At 49.0% G+C, this 20,390-nt stretch overlaps 1 protein-coding gene across 7 annotated transcripts in view; it reads right to left on the minus strand.

The window, feature by feature from the left end:
• Positions 1-1,360: 1,360 nt before the first annotated feature.
• Setd3 (SET domain containing 3, actin N3(tau)-histidine methyltransferase) overlaps positions 1,361-20,390 on the minus strand; it is a 75,925-nt gene continuing 56,895 nt past the window's right edge. For all 7 annotated transcript variants that reach the window (XM_021244485.2, XM_004836978.3, XM_021244481.2 and 4 more), the window contains 7 exons: positions 15,896-15,954; positions 15,052-15,166; positions 8,631-8,705; positions 7,433-7,599; positions 6,585-6,670; positions 3,456-3,616; positions 1,361-2,659 (listed from right to left, as the gene is read on the minus strand). In XM_021244485.2, the coding sequence (XP_021100144.1) occupies positions 2,216-2,659; positions 3,456-3,616; positions 6,585-6,670; positions 7,433-7,599; positions 8,631-8,705; positions 15,052-15,166; positions 15,896-15,954 (1,107 nt within the window). In that variant the 3' untranslated portion in view covers positions 1,361-2,215. The remainder of the gene's footprint in view (positions 2,660-3,455; positions 3,617-6,584; positions 6,671-7,432; positions 7,600-8,630; positions 8,706-15,051; positions 15,167-15,895; positions 15,955-20,390) is intronic.

Raw genomic sequence — 20,390 nt, forward strand, 5'->3', positions numbered from 1 at the left:
CAGTTTCCGAGAAGGACCAGGTGGCTCTTCTAGAATCTACCATGTCTACTGGGACAGGCAGAGGTGCTCCTTTCCCCACGACGCATTGGCAGCCTCTCACCGGAAGGGAGGAAGTATGGGTGGAGATGATTTGGGAGAAGGGCCTGTCTTCACCCCCACGGCAGTGTGGGTTCACCAATGCCAATTTAACCACTTCCCCTCAATTTCCAGATGCTAAAGCGACTGGAAGCCTAACGCACATAGGCTTAGCTAATGGAGGATAAACGATCTCTGAGGCTGTTTTTCTTCTTTCTCCTCTTCCTCCTCCTCTGAGGATTGAACTCAGCCCAAGCTGCACACCCCACCCCTTTTTTGAGATGGTCTAAGCTACCCAGGCTGGGCTGGAAATTGCCATCCTCCTGCCTCAGCCTACCAGAGTGCTGGGATCACAGGCCTGTGCCATCCCACTGAGATGGTCTCTGAGTTTTTAAGCAGGGCCGTTTGATAACCTAGGCCCATTCTTCTATCCTACAAGGAAGTGAGGACGCTGAGGCCCTGAGAATAGACACCACCCCTCCATGTGAGGCGTGGGATCAGGATGGGGCTTGGAGCCCGGGCTTCCTCCGCGCCTCAGGCCTTCTCTGGGAAAGAGTTGAAAAATGACCTGGCCTCATGATGCTGGTTCACATGGTGCCAGGCTAGGAAACTCCTTGGGCCCCTGCTGCTCACCACAGAGGGTGTGCAGCCTCACGTTTCTGGCGGGACGTCTCCAGCACAGGGGCACTGGCTGCCACACCTCTCCCAGTGAGTCCAACCGTGCACACAGCAGACAGGAAGTGGCGGGTGCACACCGGAGAGGAAGCCTGCTCCTGAGTCAGTGCAGCAGGCAGACCTGCCCTGCTGGCCGAAAACGGCCACATCTCCGGGCACTGTCTACACCGTCAGCAGAGGGCCGGGATCTGGCCGTGGAGCTTCATCTTCCACAGAAGCAGCCAGAGGGCACTTGTCCGCAGCAGCATTTATTACACCAAGGAGTAAGCAATTCACTCGGCTTTAAAAACTAAGTACTCAGGACATCAGAGGTGACGTGCACACTTGTGGCTGAGGAAAACCAGTGATGGTCAGTCAGCCTGGAAAGCAGAGGCTTTCTGGGGACAGCTGCCGCTCTCCACCCAACCCCACCTCCCTGAGACCCAAGGTCCCGCTGCTTGCAGCCTCGCTGAGCACCCGGCAGGCAGGCTGATGAAGGGCATGGCCAGGGCTCTGTGGGTCTCTGCTCCCCGGGCGAGCACAGGCCACAGCTCAAGGCCAAGGCTCAAACCTGCTCAGGGCCTACATCAAAAGGCCTGTCCCACTCCAAAGAAAGGGACGGACGAAAATATTACTCATGTTTTCCTTTTAATAAGGGTTTTACTCAAAAGGATAGATTGGAAAATCTCTAGCTTGCTGTGAAAACCAGAAAAGCCAGGGAGCCACCTCATTCCGAATACCACCGGGGAAGGCTTTGGACTGTGGTGGGTTTGCGAGCGCTGGCTTGTTACCACACCAGATGCACCACTGTAAATCAGAGCCAGCATCTGAAACCAGGAGGGGATGCTCGTCCTACTTTGATTCAAGGAGGAAGGACACGTTCTTAATACAGTGAAACAAAACACAAAAAGTAAACAAATCTTTAGAAATCACTAGATACATATGTGCATATATATTTATATAATTAGGATTATCATCAACATTTAAAACTATTAAAAATAAGGTTGCCACCTTATGTTTTATTTCGGTACTAGGGGATTATTTTTTAAGAAGGAAAACAAAAGATTCTGCCTGGACACTAGGTGCCAATTCCTCACCTCACCCCACTGTCCTGCTACACCGAGTCCCACCACCAACTGCGGCTGCGGGAGGTGGCTCGAGCTCTACTTCCGCCCGTCAGCGAGACAGGCCCACAAAAGCAGGCTGGGCAAGGAAGAACAGGCGGAGCCCCGGGTCTGTGGAGCCCCCCAAGGTCCCTCCTCCCTCTGCTGTTGCTGTTAGTGCGTGTGTTCTGCCTAGAAGCAAGATGGCAATCTTAATCAAAAAGGGAAGCTAGATCTTTAAAATAACTTAAAAAATCATTTGTATATAAAGCAGCAAAAACATATTTTCCTCTCTGCGGAAAGAAAAATGTTAACAAGAACACAGCATGGAAATGGACTGTTCATCTGCGCCTGCTGAGCTGGGCTCCAACGGCCCCTCCAGCTCAGAGCTGCTCTCTGGCTTTGTCAGTGCTGTCTGAAGATTCTTTGGCGCCTCCAATCGCTCTTTTGCTTTCTCCGGGACTTAAATTCTCATTTTCGGACCCAGTCCCGTTGGGGATAGAGTTTTCGCCGTTGATGAGCCCATGTCCAGCAGTGCTGCCGGCCTCCTTACGGCTCAGGGCCTCCTGCACCCCGGCCTCCTCCTCTAGGTTTCGCAGGACCAGGGGCAGCCTCGAGTCACCCGCGCCGCCCTCCAGCAGCCCAAGGTTACTCTCCTCGTACTTGGGGAGTGGTGCCTGCTCCTCCATGTGCTTGCGGAAGCACTTCCGGTTGGTGGCCGCGCTCTGCACGGCTTTCTCTAGAATCTCCTTCTCCCCCAGCCGCAGCTTGATGGCCATCTTCGTGCGGGCAGGAAGGTCAGGGTTCTTCAGGACGGCTTTGTCCTCCTGGAGAACAGAGGAGCGGCATCAGTGAAAAGAAGCCTGCACCAGCAACGCTGCAGGGAAAAGCAGGTCTGCTGAGGAGCAGGAGGGAAAGGGGGGGGACCGAAGGTTCTAGAACGTGACTGCAGGTGCTGACCGGACACTTCCAGTGTCCAAAACTGCACTTCAGACTTGTGGGTTTTGTCTGTGGTAAGTTATACCTCAATAAAACCATTGTCAAACAAAAAGGGAAGACCTGGGTCCATCTGGTGGCACAGGACAAAGAATCTCACAGCTTTAGAAGTCACCCTGTGGAGAACTTTGATGGGGCCCCAGATAGCACCTGGGTGGCAGGCAGGAGCAGGAGGGAGGGAGGAAGTAAGGAAGGAAAGATAGGAAGAAGTGAGGAAGGGAGAAAGGAGTCTTTGGAGCTAGAGGCTCAGTGGTGAGCTCTGACAGCACAAATGAAAACTGTGGAATCGTATGAATCAGAAATTATACAAAAGTACTAGACAATTTTAAAGTTTTACTTTCTAATCTGCAATGCCTCGATATGATTTTGGGGGGTAAATATAGGCATATTAAACAGAAAAATACTAATTTCGAATGAAAATGTCAAATATGTAATTATTTTGCTAAAAAACTAAAAGAATTTCCATTTAGGAAGGAATTTTTTTTTTTTTTGGTGCCGGGGATCGAACTCAGGTCCTTGCACTTGCGCAGCAGGCAGCGAAACCACTGAGCTAAATCCCTGGTCCTGGAAGGATTTTTTTTTTTAAAACCTGAGAAAGTTCAAATCCCCACTTATCAATCTAATTACCTCAGTTGTTGTTTTATATGTTTTTAAAAGAAGAGAAGCTCGATCTTCGAGAAACGACCAAAGTTTGACCTCATTTTCCCAGCTGACCGGAAACTCAGAGTTCCCCAGAGTGAAGATCCTATCGATAGCATTCTCTCCTAGCAAATGTTCTTTCAGCTCTTCTACAAAAAATACAAACAGCAACCTGTTAGTAAGAAGAGCAGCTCTGCTTCTCCTCCACAGCAACTCACTCTGGAAATGTCTTTCCAACACCGTCACGGCCTGGGGCTGACAAGGCCCAACCAGTCACCAGGCCATTTCTGGCCTCTCCACGGCAGTGAAGGGTGAGTTCCACGCGAGGAAACTGAGTCCCATCCAGCCTTGGCGAGGCCTTCCACTTGTCTCTGTGTTTGCGAGGACACTGAGAGCCTCTGGACTGTCTCACAGGCACTGTCTTGAAGACAGCCCATGGCGAAGCACGCCACACTTGGGCTGCAGGGACCTCATGCTGGCCCAGCCAGGGCTCTGCCCACCAACTGGGCCAGAGACAACAGTACAGGCACTGGAAAGGCTGGAGGCACAACTTCCAGGACCCCTTGTAGCTTAAAGCACATTGCTCATTCTCAGCTCACCTTACAACAAGAAAGCCACAGGGAAAAACAAAACAAACAAAACAAGAAAAGGGACCGGAACAATCTTGGTTAAGGAAAAATGGGCCTGTGCCTCTCACCTGTCAGGGATTTAAATAGGAGAGGGCCCAGCTCCAGTCCTGCCTGCCGGAGCATTTCCTCTCCAGACCTCACAGTCAGAACACTAAGGCCCCCCGCCCCGTGCAGGGCTCCTCAGAAGGACCCCAGGCTCTCCAGCAACCCAGACTCCCGCTTTCAGAGCAAAACGCCCTACAGCTGGCGCTATTTACAATTCAAATTGGGATCTGCTGCCCCAGCAAACCAAACTTTCGTTAGTATTAGGTGGAGTACTTCAAAGAAACATCAATTGTCTTGACAGTCTTTTTTTTTTTTTTCCGGTACCGGGGATCAAACTCTGGTCCTTGCACTTGCGCAGCAGGTAGTGAAACCAGAGGAGCAGCAGACCTAAAGTGATGCAAGCATTTTTTTTTTTTTTAAAGAAAATGGATGTTATCTAATGTTCAAAAAAAGATTAAGTTGTAATTGTTAGCAAAAGAGCAGGGTAAAATTCAGGATTTTTTGATTTTTCATTCTTCAGTTTATATTCTTTGTATAAAGTGATGAAGATTAAAAATAAAGGCAGCAAAAAAACAAAACAAGGCAGCTCCCTTGGTGGTAGAAACGTCTTTTCAGAAGCCCTAAATACTAGTCACTTCTGTTTCTCCTTCCTCAGCCACTGTCCTCCCTCTTTTCAGGAAGGGAAAGCAGACCAGCTGAGAGGCTGTGGCAGGAAGATTGCAAGTCCAAAGCCATCCTAGACAACTTCAGAGACTTAGTGAGGCCCTGTCTCAAAATAAAAGAAAAAAAAGGGCCGAGGATGGAGCTCAATGTGAAGGTGCTGGGCTCAATCTCCAGTACCGAGTAAAGAAGAGGAAGGGAAGCAGGGCCTGGGCAGAGTCTCTCTCTGCTACTGCATAGCAGTGACACTGGGCCACCCCGCTTGCATCCTCAGAGAAACGAAGCCTACAAGCCAGGAAGTGAAGCAGTGTGGCAGCCAGCTCACAAGTGGGTCAGCAGGCAGCTTCACACCAGGCCCTCCTCGGGGCTCCCGAGCTCCACGTCAGCAGCCGGAGCCCGTGTGGAGTAGCGTCGCAGCCTCCCGTCCTCCTCTTCCACTGTGCCCTACCAGGGCACCAAGTCTACCTCGAGTGCCACCTCCGCAAGGCCTGGGCACTGAGGGTTTCATTGCCTGCAGAGCAGCAGGGCCCGGGGTGTCTGAGGTGTGGTCCTGAAGCATCCAGGCTGGGTTCTAGCTGAGCGGCTTGGCCCAGCACCCTGACCCATCTGTACGGAGTTTCTCCCTCACCGACACAGGAACACCTCTAACACAAGGCTGGCAAGACAGACATAAGGCACCACACTGAGCATCATGCCGGCACCAAGTGCCCCACAATGACAGGAATTATCACTGCCATCGTCTCTCTTATTACACATTCCTTGAGAACATGAACTGTGACATTTGATTCTGCATCCCTCTACAGATGCAAGAAGAGCCCGCACATAAAGGTGACCCATGGTCCCCTGAACTGAAATGCTGAGCTGCAACCCAAGCACGACCAAAAGCCCCAGGTGAACACCAGCACCACGCTGGCTCTCGGGACAGCGCCCAGTCTCACTCTGCTGCCCTGTCCAGGCGTCTGAACGGCCTTCCTGGGTTGTGGGACTAAGTTTCTTCTCCCTCCAGCCGGATGTCAAGCTATGGACTTGCACAGTCCTCTCCAAACCCAAACACGATTCCAGGGCACAGACGGCAGGGCACAACCACCACGGACAGCCGAGCAGGAGCCCGAGACACCCTGCCTGTGCAGTCACCACCATCCCCGCCTTCCTTCCCTGCTCCCACCCACACGTGCTATGTAGGATTTAAGGTTGTTTACAAGGACAGCGTGCACGCATGTGCATACGCATACACACACACACACACACACACACACACACGCGCGCACACAATTAGAAATGAAACCACAGGGCCAGAAGTCCATTCTAGGTGAAAAATCAAAACACGACCTCACCAGGCCACAGGAAACCCCACACACCCGGTCTCAAGCAAACAGAAAAGGAGACGCTCAGTGTGCCTGTTTAACTCTTTCTGGGGCTGAGAGGTCACAGCAGAGAATATTTCATGCTCCATACGGACTCTATTTGCAATGCTATTTACTCCAATAGGATGCCTGGCAGTCAACACTTCCAGGGTAAAATAGACCCATTTTTTCCTCAATATTGCCATCCCCCCTCTTCCCAAAGGTGCTTTAGTTTTGTTTTGTTTTTTTTCCGGTACTGAGTATCAAACTCAGGATCTCGTGCTTACAAGGCAAGCCCGGCTCTACTGAGCTAAATCCCCGGCCAAGATGCTTTAGTTTTCAAGGAATTTTATCTTTAATCTGAACCTTTATGCTTTATATATTTTCATGAATTAAAAAAGAAAACCAACATCTTTTTTTTTCTTCCTGAAATGATTTACCTTCAGTCATGCAGAATACTCGGAGAAAAGCCAGAAGCTGAGCAGAGATGGGTGGCTCCGTAAAATGCAGTGCAAAAACACTGGACCTGAAAAGAGCAAGGGGAGAGGTCAGCGCCCTGCCGCACTCAGAGTGCAACCGCACGTCTCGGACATGGGAGTCTGTCTGTCCATCCATTCATCCAGCCGTCCGTCGCAGAGAGCTGAGTGGGAAGGAGCCTGGCTCTGAACGGGCGCCCACGCAGGTACCCCCACCCGGTGGCCTCCATCTCAGGGCGCATCCTCAGTACGGGAATCAAACATGCCCACAGTTCTTAAAAATGTCAATAACAATTTATGATAAGTTCACACTTCAATCATTAATCAAATATTGACAAGTTCAATAAAAAAGGCCTGGATAATCCATTTTCATTAAGAATGGTTCCTCTGTTCCCTGGAGGACTAATAAATCACAATTCTTGTCTTCTTTATCATTTTACTCCGCAGATGCAAGAAAATCTTCAAGAATTTAGCCAGAAATTCTTGAAATTATTGAGGATCATGACTTCATTACAGAAACTAATGGAGGCAAATAATTAAATGAAACAAATTGATCCAGGTCATTAACCTTTTCAAGGTGAAAGACATTAACGAAACCAAAGCGCTTACTTAACCTAAGGAGGACCCCCCCCCCCCCACGGTCTCATCTGGAAACTCTGGCAACTCCCCATGCATCTCCCTGGTCTAAAGTTGCAGTGTTACAGGGATAGAGAGGTAGAGACAACTGCTGTGGAAAGTTTTACGAGCCCGCCAACTAAACACCACGCAACTGGGCAGGCCGAGAGGTGCAGGGAAGTGCTGACCATACGTACGTTGGGATGCCAGCGCGAGCCAAGACCTCCGCCTTCATCGCGTACAGCCGGTCGCTTTTACTCACGCCAAGCTTTATTTTCACTCTGTCGTGTGAATTGTTGTCAAAGAAAAAACCACTGTGGATCACAAACTCTGCATTTGACCGAGTGCCATAAAAAATGTAAATCTGAGATGCAGCAAAGAGAAAACATAGGGCATAAAACAGACTCAGCGTGCACCCTAACACAGGAGGGTTAGCTCTCATCCACTCAGAACACAGACTCGCTGAGCACCCGACACAGAGCAGAGCCAGGTTTAGCTCGCACCCACGCGATGCTGCGGTACACCAGTGGGACAGCAGCTCGAGGGAGCCCACATGTGTCTGGACAGCGTGCACAGCACGGTGAGCTACACCACCTCCCACCTTCTCAAACCCCCAGCGGACAGAGGAGGCCATGGTGGGCACTGAGCCAGGGCCTTGCTAGTAAACAAGGGATCCTGGCCTTGGTGGTCCCCAGGCCTTTCCTACAGCCCTCTCGTTCCCAGGGACCGCCTGGCTGCTCCTCTGAGCCCGGCTTGGGAGGCCCCCTATCTGCCTCTCCTTTCAGCACAAGGAGTCCCTTCCGGAACAGAAGTTCTAAGCAACACCTATCAGAAATCCATTTCCACGTCCTCAGCAATTCTGCACGGTTCACGAGCTTCTCAGAAGAGAGAGCAGATGACACTTGGTTAGACTACTTTTTCACTTTGGCTCCACTGGAATGCCTTGATTCTAAATGCTGGGATTTAGAGATGTGGATTTTCAAACTTACTCAATGGCTTACTCTTGTGCCCACCCAAATTCTTAGACACAGATTAAAGGGACTCCCTTACATTTGTGCCACTTAAATACTGCTTCTTCATAAAGAATCAACAAATGACAAAATGAAAACAATGAAGATTCTGAAATAATTTGTTTTAGTGTCATAAGATAAACTTAATTTTCAGTTGACACTGTTACAGATACCAGGTCAATTGTGCAATAATTGCATTAAATCTTTTTTTCTTTGTGGACCCAAAGCACAATACATTTACGACAGCTTTAGGTCTCAAGATGTGTTCAAAAAGCAAACAACCCTAAAGACAAGTTTTCCTCCTCAGTTTAATACCTTCTTCCAATGACCTTACACCAGTGGCGCCTGAGGCCAGCCCCATCCCGTGTGCCGCCGTGACACCCACCTGCTCCCCGGCCTGGAAGTCCTGCAGGGCCACACACTCGCAGCGGTCGTCCTCCAGGTTGTAGCCGGTCGTGATCTGGCCACAGGAAAGGAACGAGACAATGATGCGGGTCCCAGGTTTACTGTGGCACTGAGCGGATGAAGGCGCCCAGGGGCCTCCCTCTAACGCTGGGCTCGGAGCTCGTCCCACTTCCACTGGAGCCTGTCTGCGAAGTTACACCTGACACACAGGTGCAGTCACTTCCTGGTCTCACCCAAGCGTGCTCTCTTATTACTACACTACTGCTCTCCACCCTGCGCGGCAGTGTGCGCACAGGCGACAGCTAAGGCGTCCCGGGGACACCAGGACACCTACACCAACCCCATGTCTATTCATGGTGACGTGAGAGAAGCAGGGTCTTTGGCGGACTCTTATTCATTTGCAAGCATTACCTTAATCTAATGTTTTTTAATTTTTTTAGTAAAAAACAAATTTATTAGAAAATTTAACAAGTGTTCTTCCCTGTCAGGTATCTTAATCTAATGTTTGACCATTAAGGAACTGAAGTGGGTCTTCCACTGGATAAAGAATCAGGGGGCAAGAAAAGCTCTCTTTCTGAATTAAATATTTTACTCTGTAATTAGAAAATTTAAAACTTTTGAGTAGGAAGAGCAAAGTAAAATAACTCAGCCACAGCTGTGTGGCTCAGGGGTAGACACTTGCTTAGTAGGCGTGAAGCCCTGGGTTCCATCCTTAGCACCACAAAACAAACAAAGAACAGTTGTTCTTTACTCTTTTTTCTGCTGAGTGTCTCCTAGGCCATCACCATACAGACCATCCCTACCTACTCCCGACATCTGTGTCTCCCCTAGGGTCCCCTTTCAGTAATGCCTCAGTCTGAGCACCGAGGTTACAATGAAATGGCTGCACCTTGCTGGTCAGCATTTCATCTCCTAAATTTCTTCTGGGTCCTTCTCTCATCGTCCCTGGGCCTCATTCTTTTTCACCTAGCTGAGTATTTCCAAAAGCCCTTCCAACTGGCCTCGGAATCTAGTCCTGCTGTCCCATGTTGGCCCCCGGCCTCCAGAACAAGTCCACGTTCCTCAGCAAGACCAGTTCCAGGAGCCCTGCCAGGCCCGGCCGCCGTCCCCGTCCTCTGACCTGGGGCTCCCTTCTCCTCCCATGCAGACCTAGCCTGTTCAGGAAGCCTGGCCTCACAGCCCCTCCTCTGCCCTCCCAGGCTGGCCTCCCTCCCCTCTACCCACCTCCACCTGTGTCTGAATACCTGCCACCCTCGCCAGCATCCCTGGGGCCTGGCACACAGCACCCAACACCGGGCGCTCTATCTATTTGAGGCACAACCCCTAGGGGAAAGAGCAGGCCCCCAATTTACATTAAAAGCTCTTCAGCAACCCCTCTTCAAAGCAGCCTGCAACCTGCTAGACCCTGCACACCCTCACTGATTCCTGTTGGACCTACTCATTCCTGGAGCATCAAAGACCCCAGCTGCTGCAAGTGCTGCCTGCTAATAAAGGCATCGGCTTGGACCCACGGCGCAGCAACAGGATGGAGGGCCACAGACGCTCATCTTTAAAGCCAACCTGCCTAGAACTGGGGTTTATAAAGCCCACATCTAGACACCCTTCATGCTTCTGAACTGCAAAGACCAATGAGAAACACGAGAGCAATGAGAGACAGAGGACGCCCAGTATTCTAGAACAGCTTCACTCAAGAACATGTTCAGTGCTCCCATCAGATTAAAGTCAGCTCCTTGAAGTTCCTGCTGTTTTGGACCCAAAAGTATCACCCTGGTAACACAGTGCAGAATGAGCTGCCACAGGGAGAGGCAGACACTCCCCTCTGCGACACCGGACCTGCCAGCGGCAGAAGTGGGAAGCAGGGACAGTAGGACAAGGGGAGAGCAAGGGAGTGCGGCTCACTGTGATGAGGAGGGCAGGCTGCAGGGCGCTCTGCCGATGCCCCCTTCTCACTGACCTTGGTCACACACGGCCTGGCGCGGGTCACAGGGCCACAGCAACTCCCCCCCCCACACGCCAGGCCCCTCACCTCTGCAGCATCTCTCAGCAAGGGCGCAGGGTCCCCAGGTTGTGCGTGGAATTTCTGTGTGACACTGCCAAACACTTCCTCTAGGGGCTCTCAAAAACTCACCTCAAGAAATCCCATGCACTAGCGCCAAGAACTGAACTAGTGCAGCCTCTATCGAAGAGTGTGGGGGTTTCTCAAAAATAGATCTGAAGTAGAACTACTACCACGTGACCCACCAATGCACTCCCTGGCATACACCACAGGGAGGGGAGGAAGTCAGCATGGCAAGGCCACCTGCATCACTATGGGGACTGTGGCACTATTCACGACAGTGGAGACAGGGAAGCCACCTGGGTGCCCACATACACTGTGAAGTATTACTAGGACATGAAGAATGAAATCATGTCACCCGCAGGACAATGGATGGAGTGGAAGATATCCAGTTAAATGGAATATGCCAGACACAGAAAGACAAGTGTCATGTGCTTTCTAACACACACAGAAACTCAAAAAAAAATGAGCTGACCGTAGAAGAGGGACCACCAGGGAATGAGGGGGATGGACAGGTTGTAACCGATCACAGCACGCTGTGCGCACTTGTGTAAGCATCGGGGTGACCCCCGTTACCCTGCACGGTTAAGGTGCTAATGAGGAAGCAGGGTGACCCCGGCCAGCGCTCTGGCAGCCAGCGCAGGCACGGCAGGGCGCTCCCCGCAGGCGCGACCCACTTTGGGAGACCTGGGCTGCTCTGCAAAGGCCTCGGCCCGAGCCTGGAGTTACAGCCGCCACGGGAACCTGCAGCCGCAAGTGCCCTGACACGAAGGCCAGAGCCCGAGCCACGTGCCGGTCAGGGAGCCGACCCCGCGTGCCCAGGCTGTCACACCCGGTCACCCCATCCCTCCCAGCCGACTCTGCTCTACAAATACCCATCACCCAGCACCCATTCCGTGCCAGGCCCTGCGCTGAGCCTCGGTCCCCACCACTGGGACAGTCCAGAGGGGCAGGGGGTGCGGCAGACCGCGTTTGCTGGCAATTCTGCAGGCGCAGAGCGGGAAGCAGGCCCCAGAGCAGGCAGGAGGCCCCAGAGCACCCGAGAGGGCGGCTGCAACCGGCTGCGGGAGGAGCCGGGCCACAGCTCCTGACCTGCGCACGCGCGGTGACCCAGGCGGAAGAGCACGGACGCAGCCCCCGACGCGAGAACAGCCAGGCTGCGGACACATTGGCTTTCTTCTTCTCTCTGAATTTTCTCCAAGTAAGTATCGTATTACTTTCATTATCGTAACAGAGAAGAAGTGAGGTAATACGTGCTCATCAAATAAAATTTGGAAAATGTAAGAGAAAAACAGAAAGAAGGGAAAGACCACAATCTTATTAACACTTTGGTTTCCTTCTGGTCTTTTTTCCTAAGCATTAGTGTATATATCTTATGTTCATCTATTCACCACACATGAATTCATTCAAAAAATATCAGCACTGGAATGCACCCTGGCCTGGGATATGAGTAAGACACACAAGGAAGTCACCCTGCCTCACCGAGCTTCCATTCTGCCGGGGGCGGGGCGGGGGGGGGGCCGCGACATGCAATAAAGATAGATATTAGACGGAAATATACAGACAACAGGGAAACAGTAGAACTACACATAAACAAAGTAGTGGGAAATACAATCGGAGAGGAAGGAGGGGCTTCCATAGTGGTACACACCTGTAATTCCAGCACTGTAGGAGGCTGAGGCAGGAGGATGGCAAATTCAATCCTAGTCTGGGCAATTTAGCACCTCAGCGAAACCCTGTCTCCAAATTAAACATAAAAAGCGGGCTGGGGATTTAGCTCAGCGATCCCACTGCCTGCCTCACAAGCACAAGGACCCGACTTCGATCCCTGGTACCAAAAAAAAAACAACCTACAAAAACATAAAAAGGGCTGGGATGCAGCTCAGTGCGAAGGCCCTGAGTTCAACCCTGCACCCAAAAAGGCAGGGCTTACAGGATGGGCGGCACGGCAGGCTTACAAAGGGTGCTCAGAGCTGCCTCCCTGGGGATCCTGGGGAAGGGGTGCTGGGCAGCACAGGGACTGCCCCGACAGTGGGGTCACGCCCACATGCCTCAGGGTACTGGGGTAGCTGGCGAAGGGTCCCTGTCTGCTACTATAAAGGCACTGGCTTTTACTTTGATGGGAAGCTGAATGACTTCAGATGTTTCAGTTCACATCCAGGAGGAAGACCTTGGAGGAGAGACCAGCTGGATTCTGCTGTGTCCGCAGTGCCCTCTTCCTGGCTGGTGAGGCACTTGTCCCTGACACACCAGAGCTCACACGGGGCCTGTGAACCACCTGTTGCCACCCTCTCCCATCAGCGATCCGAGGGGCTGCTGTCCTCCATGCTGGACAGCGCCTCGGCTTCTCGCAGCACAGCAGCACAACCCGTCTGAAGCCTGCCTCTCAGACTCTGGCTGGGCGGCCACCGCCTCTGCCTGCTCATCTTTCGGCTGCTGCTCTGGAATTACTGCCACAGGCTGGATGCCTTGCTCCCCAGCCAGGCGCTGGGACGCTTGGTGTGGGGGTCAATGCTACCCACTCCCTCGGTGCGAGCCAGGGTGGCTGACGAGATCAGCAGCGCAGATGCACACAGCAGAGAGAAGCTCTCGCTCGAAAAGCCGAGCCTTGATTTCAAGAGTCTTATTTTTAAAGAGATGAACTATTAATGTATATGGGATACAACCTCATACTGTTCAAACAGGACTTCTTAACTCCGACCCCACGGACTCTCCCATAGTCTTATGATGACAATGGGAAACAGTTCAACAAGGCCTGGAGCTGCGTCTGCAAGGAACCCCCAGTCTGACAGGCACCCCAGAACCCTCCGCAGGGCGGCAGCCTCTGCCAGGATGTGGCAGGTTGCAAACTGCACAAATTGCACTAAGGAAGATGTGGTGAGGGTAGTCAGCGGTTTGTTATTTTTATTTTAAGATAAATAAAAAAATAGAATAGCTGTATCACATTTATATAGAGGCACCGGGAAGCTGGAGTCTGAGTGTGAGGCAGGGCCAGGTTGGGCCGGCTGCCAGGGCTGCCTCACACCGCATGAACCAGGTGCCCTGCGGCCACCTCCTCTCACGTTTCCAGACCTCTGTGCCGCTTGATTCTGTTTGTTTACAATAAAGCATTCCTTCTTCAATTTTAGAAGTAAAAGATAAACTCTAATGATCAATCAAGTTTGGGAACCAATGATCTAGTAGTCCAAAATAAAGGAAAAGAAAAATACAAGAGTTGGGTATTTTCAGAGCTATTTGAAAATCTTTTAATTTCAAGCTTAGGATCAGTTAAAAATATCTCTGAAGGGGTAAAAAAAAGAAGGAAGAATGTAAAATTATATTCATTAATGAAAATATAAAACATGCTATTTCTTAGTACTGCTAATTAAATTAAGCATATCTAAATTAAGGGAAAATGGAATGATAAAAAATGGAGCTACAGTATTCTTTCTTGCTACAACTGAAATATCTTTAAGATTCCAGAGAGTGCTTGCTGCTGGACCTTCCCCAATCAGCAGGAGGATATTCTATCTTAAGGGCCTGGCACATGGTACACGTGTTCTGGCCATTCTGTGGAGTTAGATGTGAAATAATCGTTTACTGCATTTCTTTAATCACTCGTAACACCGCTAATAACAACGAAAGCTGGCGACAAGAAAAGGACGTGAACACAAAACCAAACCAGTAGACTAGTCTAATGTTTAGAATTCTGAAATGACCTGGAATTCATCAGATTTCTCCCTCCCTGTCAGCTCTGAGAAAGCTGAGACCTGGACTGCAGCTGAAACCCGCAGAGCGGTGAGGAGTCGCCCTGTTCTCCTCACCCAGCGCCTCGCCTCGCCTCGCCTCGCCTCGCCTCGTAGATCTGCAACGGGGAAGCCAGACTCTGCAGCCCACCCTCCTCCAGGCAGGTGACCCGCCCTGGCCAGGGTCCCTGGGACCTCAGGGGAAGGGATGAGGCCAGGAAAGCAGCAGGGGGAAGAGCACACCTGGAAGCAAGTATACAGAGAAAAAGGAAAGGAATGGAAAAGGAAAACAAGGAGGATCTTCAATAAATCAGCATTTTTAAAAGAATAAGGAAACTCTGGCTTAGTCTGTGGTACAGCAAGATAAGAAAATGAATATGCAGGCTGAATTATGGCTTAGCAAATAAACGCACTTTGCTGGGCTTTCTGCTGTGGTGTAAGATTCAAGCTTCTGGTTTTCAGCGTGAAGTTAGCAGAGTGGAAGGGAAAACCCGGGAGGGGGACATGCTGCGGCTCTGTGTCCCTTCTGGAGGGAGGTGCCAAGGGGACAAAAGCACAGGAGTGGAGTCCACGCAAGGGCTCGGCAGAGCTTCTGGACGCAACCCAGGGGAGATCATTACCAGGCCGTTGGTGTGGTTACACATATCCCACAGGGGAATCAGGGCCAGGGTCACCCGGGAACCATCCTCCGTGGGAATCTGGTTTTGTCGAGTCATTACAGAAGAGACGGCCCACCTGTAACAATCAGAGCAAATCAAGTGAAGTTTGCAACATTTAAAAGTCAACTGCAGTAAGAAGTAATTCAACCAGAAATGTAGGGTCATCTGACCTCTCACAGGGTTTCAAAGCCTTTGCCTGAATACCAAAGGCAATACTTGACCTTTTTCATTATCATTTAAAACCCAATCCAGGAGGAGGGGGGGGGGAGGAGAGAAGGGGGGACAATTTAGGAAGTGAGAGCCGCGGGGCTGTGAGCAGAGGCCAGGCCCTTTCAGTGGGTCTCCAGGACTGCTAAACCCTACATCGCCGTCTTTCGCCCCAAAGCTGACTCTGCACCTACACTAAGCCTCAGTGAGAAGCAAATGATATAACTCCTTCCAAGAATTCTATGAAATGTGGAAGGTAATATTTTTTATCACATTGTGCAGTACGTTAAACTCTTTCTGTTTATTAAGTCCCTAATTAAAGGGGGAAAAATCCTTTAGCACCAGCCAATGCTAATGTTAATCTCAAGCATCATTCCGCTACCTCAACCAATCTCCTGCCGCTAGGGCCAATGGCAATTCCTAGATGGCCATTAAAATGCCACAGTTGTCCAAGCTGTTCGCTGCAACTTCAGAGACCATCTCTGCTTCAATGCTTCACAGGGTCACTGCAGGTCACTTCCTCAAGCGTCCCCATCACTCCCAGGACCGCACGTTTCCTTGGAAACCACCCCCCGACACACCCGGCCTTCACACCAACCTGTAGTCCTCATAAGTGAAAGAATCCTTCAAGGGCAGTTTGTTGGCATGAGGATGGGTCTGGGAATGAGAAGTTTTGGAAAGCAGAGGTGAAAAGAGAAAAGGGAAAACAGAAATCAGTTGGCAGAATTTCATTATTTAGCTGCCTAACAGATCCCAACAAGAGCCAAATGAAGCAGGAGACGTCCAGCAGCGCTACTGAGGGATCATCGTGCTATTATGCTCTCATACATCACTGTCAGCTTAGTTTGTTGTGCCCAGCAGCCGCCATAAATCTGCTCCTTCATATTTTGATCCTGGAACTCCCACACACCGTGGAGAGCACCATCTAAGGCGGACTGGCTTCACGGAGGCAGGCACACCGCTGAGAGTGGCTCCTCCGTGCTCAGACCCAGCCTTTGGGGGATGCCTGCCCGGCACCTCCGGGCCCCTGAGACCATGGAGTCTGTGTGGTCTCTTGTGAGAGAGGACTCGTTCCAGGCGCGCTAGTAAACTGAAAGTTTGCTCATTTCTAACTTGAATCCTTTGATGGGATCAATGTAGGTGCAGACGAATCATAGACACCACAAATGTGCACCACATACCAAAAATCAAGAAAAGTTCTTTTATGAGATTAAAGAAATTTTACAAACAAGGTAAAGCTAAAACGTATTTTTAATTGTACTACTTTTTTTCTGAACAAAAGAACATTTGGTAAAATCATCCATAACTTCACACTGAGGAGAAAATTTTATACATTTTGTGTTCTCTCTTCACAATGCCGCCCCCCGACCTTTCAAGCATTTAAAAACTTTGTCTCAATTAAGAAATTAAAAGATGTAACAATATAATTTTAATCTCCAGTTTCAATTACAGTCTGATAGACAGACTGCAGCAAGCGATCAAGTGAACAAATGGTTATTTCTGAGCGACGAATGCAGCCCGGCCGCGCGGGCCGGCACGGTGTTCACGCAGGAGCCCCGCCTGTCTGCACGCGCGCGGCTCCCCTTCCTCCTGACACGCTGGCATCACGAGCGCACTGCAATTTATCATGGCGCATTGTAATGTACTCGCTGGCACCATGTACAGGACAGTAGGGGATGAAGTAAAAGTGGCTCAAACTGTAAATCAATTAGAAAACAAAGGCTGGTGTTCAGTACGCAATTTGAGGCAAATTATATATTACAAAAGGCTGCCCGTTGGGTGTTGGTGCCCAGGTGCCCACGTCTCCCCTGTTCCAGCCCAGTTTTAACCCTCTGCAAGAAGTCCAAATGTGAGAGTCCATGCAGAGGAGAGGCATGCTGTGATGACAAAGTGCAGCCACAGAGACGCATTCGACGTCACCATGGCGAAGTGCGCAGGGTGCGCATCCTGGGGAAATCACGTCTCCAGGGAGGGGATGGATGCCACATCAGCTCCGGCGAGGACTGAGAGGCCGCAGGCCCCACACGTTCTGCCCTCTCTGTCACGGCAAAGGGCGAGGCTGTGCTCTAACAGTCCTGAGCATGGCTTCCATTTAACTGCTGAACTTCACATGGCCGTGTTCAGGATTTTCCAGAGAGGCGAGGGGACGGGAGTAAAAAGGATCAGGATTCACTATGTATACACACCAGTACCCCATGATGAATATGTTCGTTTTGTATCAGAAATACATTCTAAAATGGGCCAGGGATTTAGCTCAGTGGTGCCGCCACCTGCCTTGAAAGCGCAAGGTCCCATGTTCAATCCCCAGCACCAAAACAAACAAACACATACTAATAAAATGTTTTGAAAAAGTACAAGTCAGCAGGTAAGAACTGTTCCTCCTCCCTAACTAACTAGATCACAAGAGCCACCATAGAAAAATTTTACAACTGTAAAGAAAAGGGATTCTCTTGCTAAAACTTTTTTCCTCTATAATAAAATGAAATTTCATATTCTCTGATCTACTGGAAATTCTGCATGTTCCAACCTTCAAACTCCAGGAGGGAGGGAAATGCTATTGTTTTGTTATTTTTAAATGTTTTAATTTACTCAAGCTATGGAATTTACTCTGATATTTTCAAAGTTGGTAAAATTCATTGCTAAATGCCATATATACTAAAAATTTTACATCTTATCTCACAAAGCTTGACTTACTAAATAGGAGAAAAGATGACGATTTTCAAAAATCAGAACAATGAATCTCAAAACAACTAACTTGGGGAAGCAGACATGGTGGTGCATACCTGTAATCCCTGCTACTGGGGAGGCTGAGGCAGGAGGATCAGAAGTTCAAGGCCAGCCTGGGCAACTCAGCAAGGCCCCTTCTCAAACCAAACAAACACGAAAAAATTGAAGAAGAATCTTCCAATACTGAATATTTTTAAACAGCCTTGGAACCCACAAAACTACTCAAATACAGGTGACCTCACAAATCAAAAGGATGAAGGGGCCAGGGATTTAGCTCAGTGGCATTGCCTGTCTGCCTCGAAAGTGCAAGGTCCTGAGCTCGATCCTGAGTACCAAAAAACAAAACAAAAACAAAAGAATACCTAGGAGGGGAATGGGATAAAATAAAACAAAATGTATTTTAAAAAATCAATAGGATGAAAGATTAATTCTCCAAAGAGTCCCCTTTTTGCTATTTATAAGCAATTTTTTTTTTTGGTACCAGGGATCGAACTCAGGACCTTTGCACTTGTGAGGCAGGCAGTGGCACCACTGAGCTACATCCCGGGCCCTATAAGCAATTTCTTACCTAATCTATAAATCCATGCTCATGGTCTTAAAGTCATTAAAACAAAACAAAAAAGAAAAAAAAAGTATAAATGCATTTTTCAGATTGATTTTGATGATTATTTTGGCTGTATAATGGTTATGTAATATTTGCAGTCTGTTAGAAATAGTTGTTCTTCTCTTCTTGAAAAGCCAGGGTGTGCCTACTGCGCACAATTCTGGTATAAAAGCTATTCTGCATGACACTTGCACTTAACAGTTACACTGAAACAAAATATGACACATGAGAAGGCAGGAACTTCCATTTCTGCAGGGCAGGCGCCTCTGTGGCAGCAGCGCCACCTACTGGCCTCATGGGAGAGTGGGCTGTGGGTGCAGAGCTGAGGTCCAGGTCTTCTGCACAAGGCACTGTCACCCCAGCTTCCCTAAAACAGCCAGGATTCCACCTTCACTTAGGTAAAACCTGGTTTCTAAAAAAATCTATCTCACAAAATTATTATATAATAATTTTATAACCATCTTCAAACATTCCAATACCAAAAGTGATTTGTCTATGAAAAGTATCTAATATTGAAAATATTTTCACTTATTCTGGAAAAACAGGGCAAGACAAATGTCTATTCCAAACAATTTCCATTTAATGCTTAATCAAGCCCTTTCCCTATTTCCAAGGCTTAAAAACCTCTTCCAAAAAGGAGCTTAATTTGAAGTTTCATGCAAGTTCCCCAAATGTTCTCAGGTCAAAGCATGTAAGCTCCCATTTCTCAGAGAGGAGCAGTGAGTGCTCCCGGACCCCAACCTGACTGGGCTTCGTTCCTCGCCTCCTTTCCAGTGCAGGGGGTCCCTAACCTATGCTGTCAAAGAAAAATGCGGAATTAAAACAGAAAACCTACTCTGTGGCCAACTGGGTTTAGCTCTGACTGCAGTTCCCAAAACATAGATGCACATGGGATAGGGAAGGATGTCCCCAACAGTTCTGCCACTGTCCCAAAGATGAGGGTGACCCAGTTCCCTGGACAACAAGACCCAACAGGCAGGAGGGCTGTCCTACCCCAGGGCCTGTGAACACAGCTTCAGAAATGGGCTGCGGTCTCCTCAGAGTTTTAAGTGATTGATGTTCCTACCTTCCTGAGCATAATAAATATTCGAATTTGGGGAAATGAACAAGTGTCCTAGCTCATAATCAGACTTGAAGCACCAAAGCGCTTACTTTGGAAGGCGGGTTCTGGAATCCTTATGCAAAGCCAGGCAACCCAGTACAGCTCGCTTGCTGTTCCCTCCTTGTGAGACAGTAATATTGTGCCTAGTACAAAATAATCACTATGTTTGGGAAAGATTAATATCTGAAACTGTTTGTTTGGCTTCAATAAAAAGCAGCAATATTGCTAAATATGTAAGTATGACATTTTGAAGAATTTACCATATTGCATGGGTCTGGTAGCAATGGTTAAGGAAATTAAAAACCACTACAGTCAGCGTATTTGATCCTTATTAAAGTTCTGTCTTGAACTATCACTCACATAAAACGAAAAATAAACCAAGAAGAAATTTAAATAAAACCTACAGATTATAAGTGTTTGAAGATGAAAAAACGAACGATATTCTGGCTTTAAAAAATTGATTTAGCATGCAGCTTCTCTTTATAGTCCCTTGATAAAAATGAAATCTCCCTAACAAACACTTAATAAAACCTGTCAATATCTCTGGAAAGAAAAATGACACAAATGCATTAAGTATTAAATACCCTTGGAAAAAGTCACATATTCCATGAATTTTTGATGTACTATCTTGACATTAATGTAAAACCTTGATATTTATAA

Source organism: Heterocephalus glaber, unplaced genomic scaffold, assembly GCF_053883595.1.
Source record: "Heterocephalus glaber isolate CG9 unplaced genomic scaffold, H.glaber_assembly_v1.0 deba00001608, whole genome shotgun sequence".
NCBI classification, from domain to species: domain Eukaryota; kingdom Metazoa; phylum Chordata; class Mammalia; order Rodentia; family Bathyergidae; genus Heterocephalus; species Heterocephalus glaber.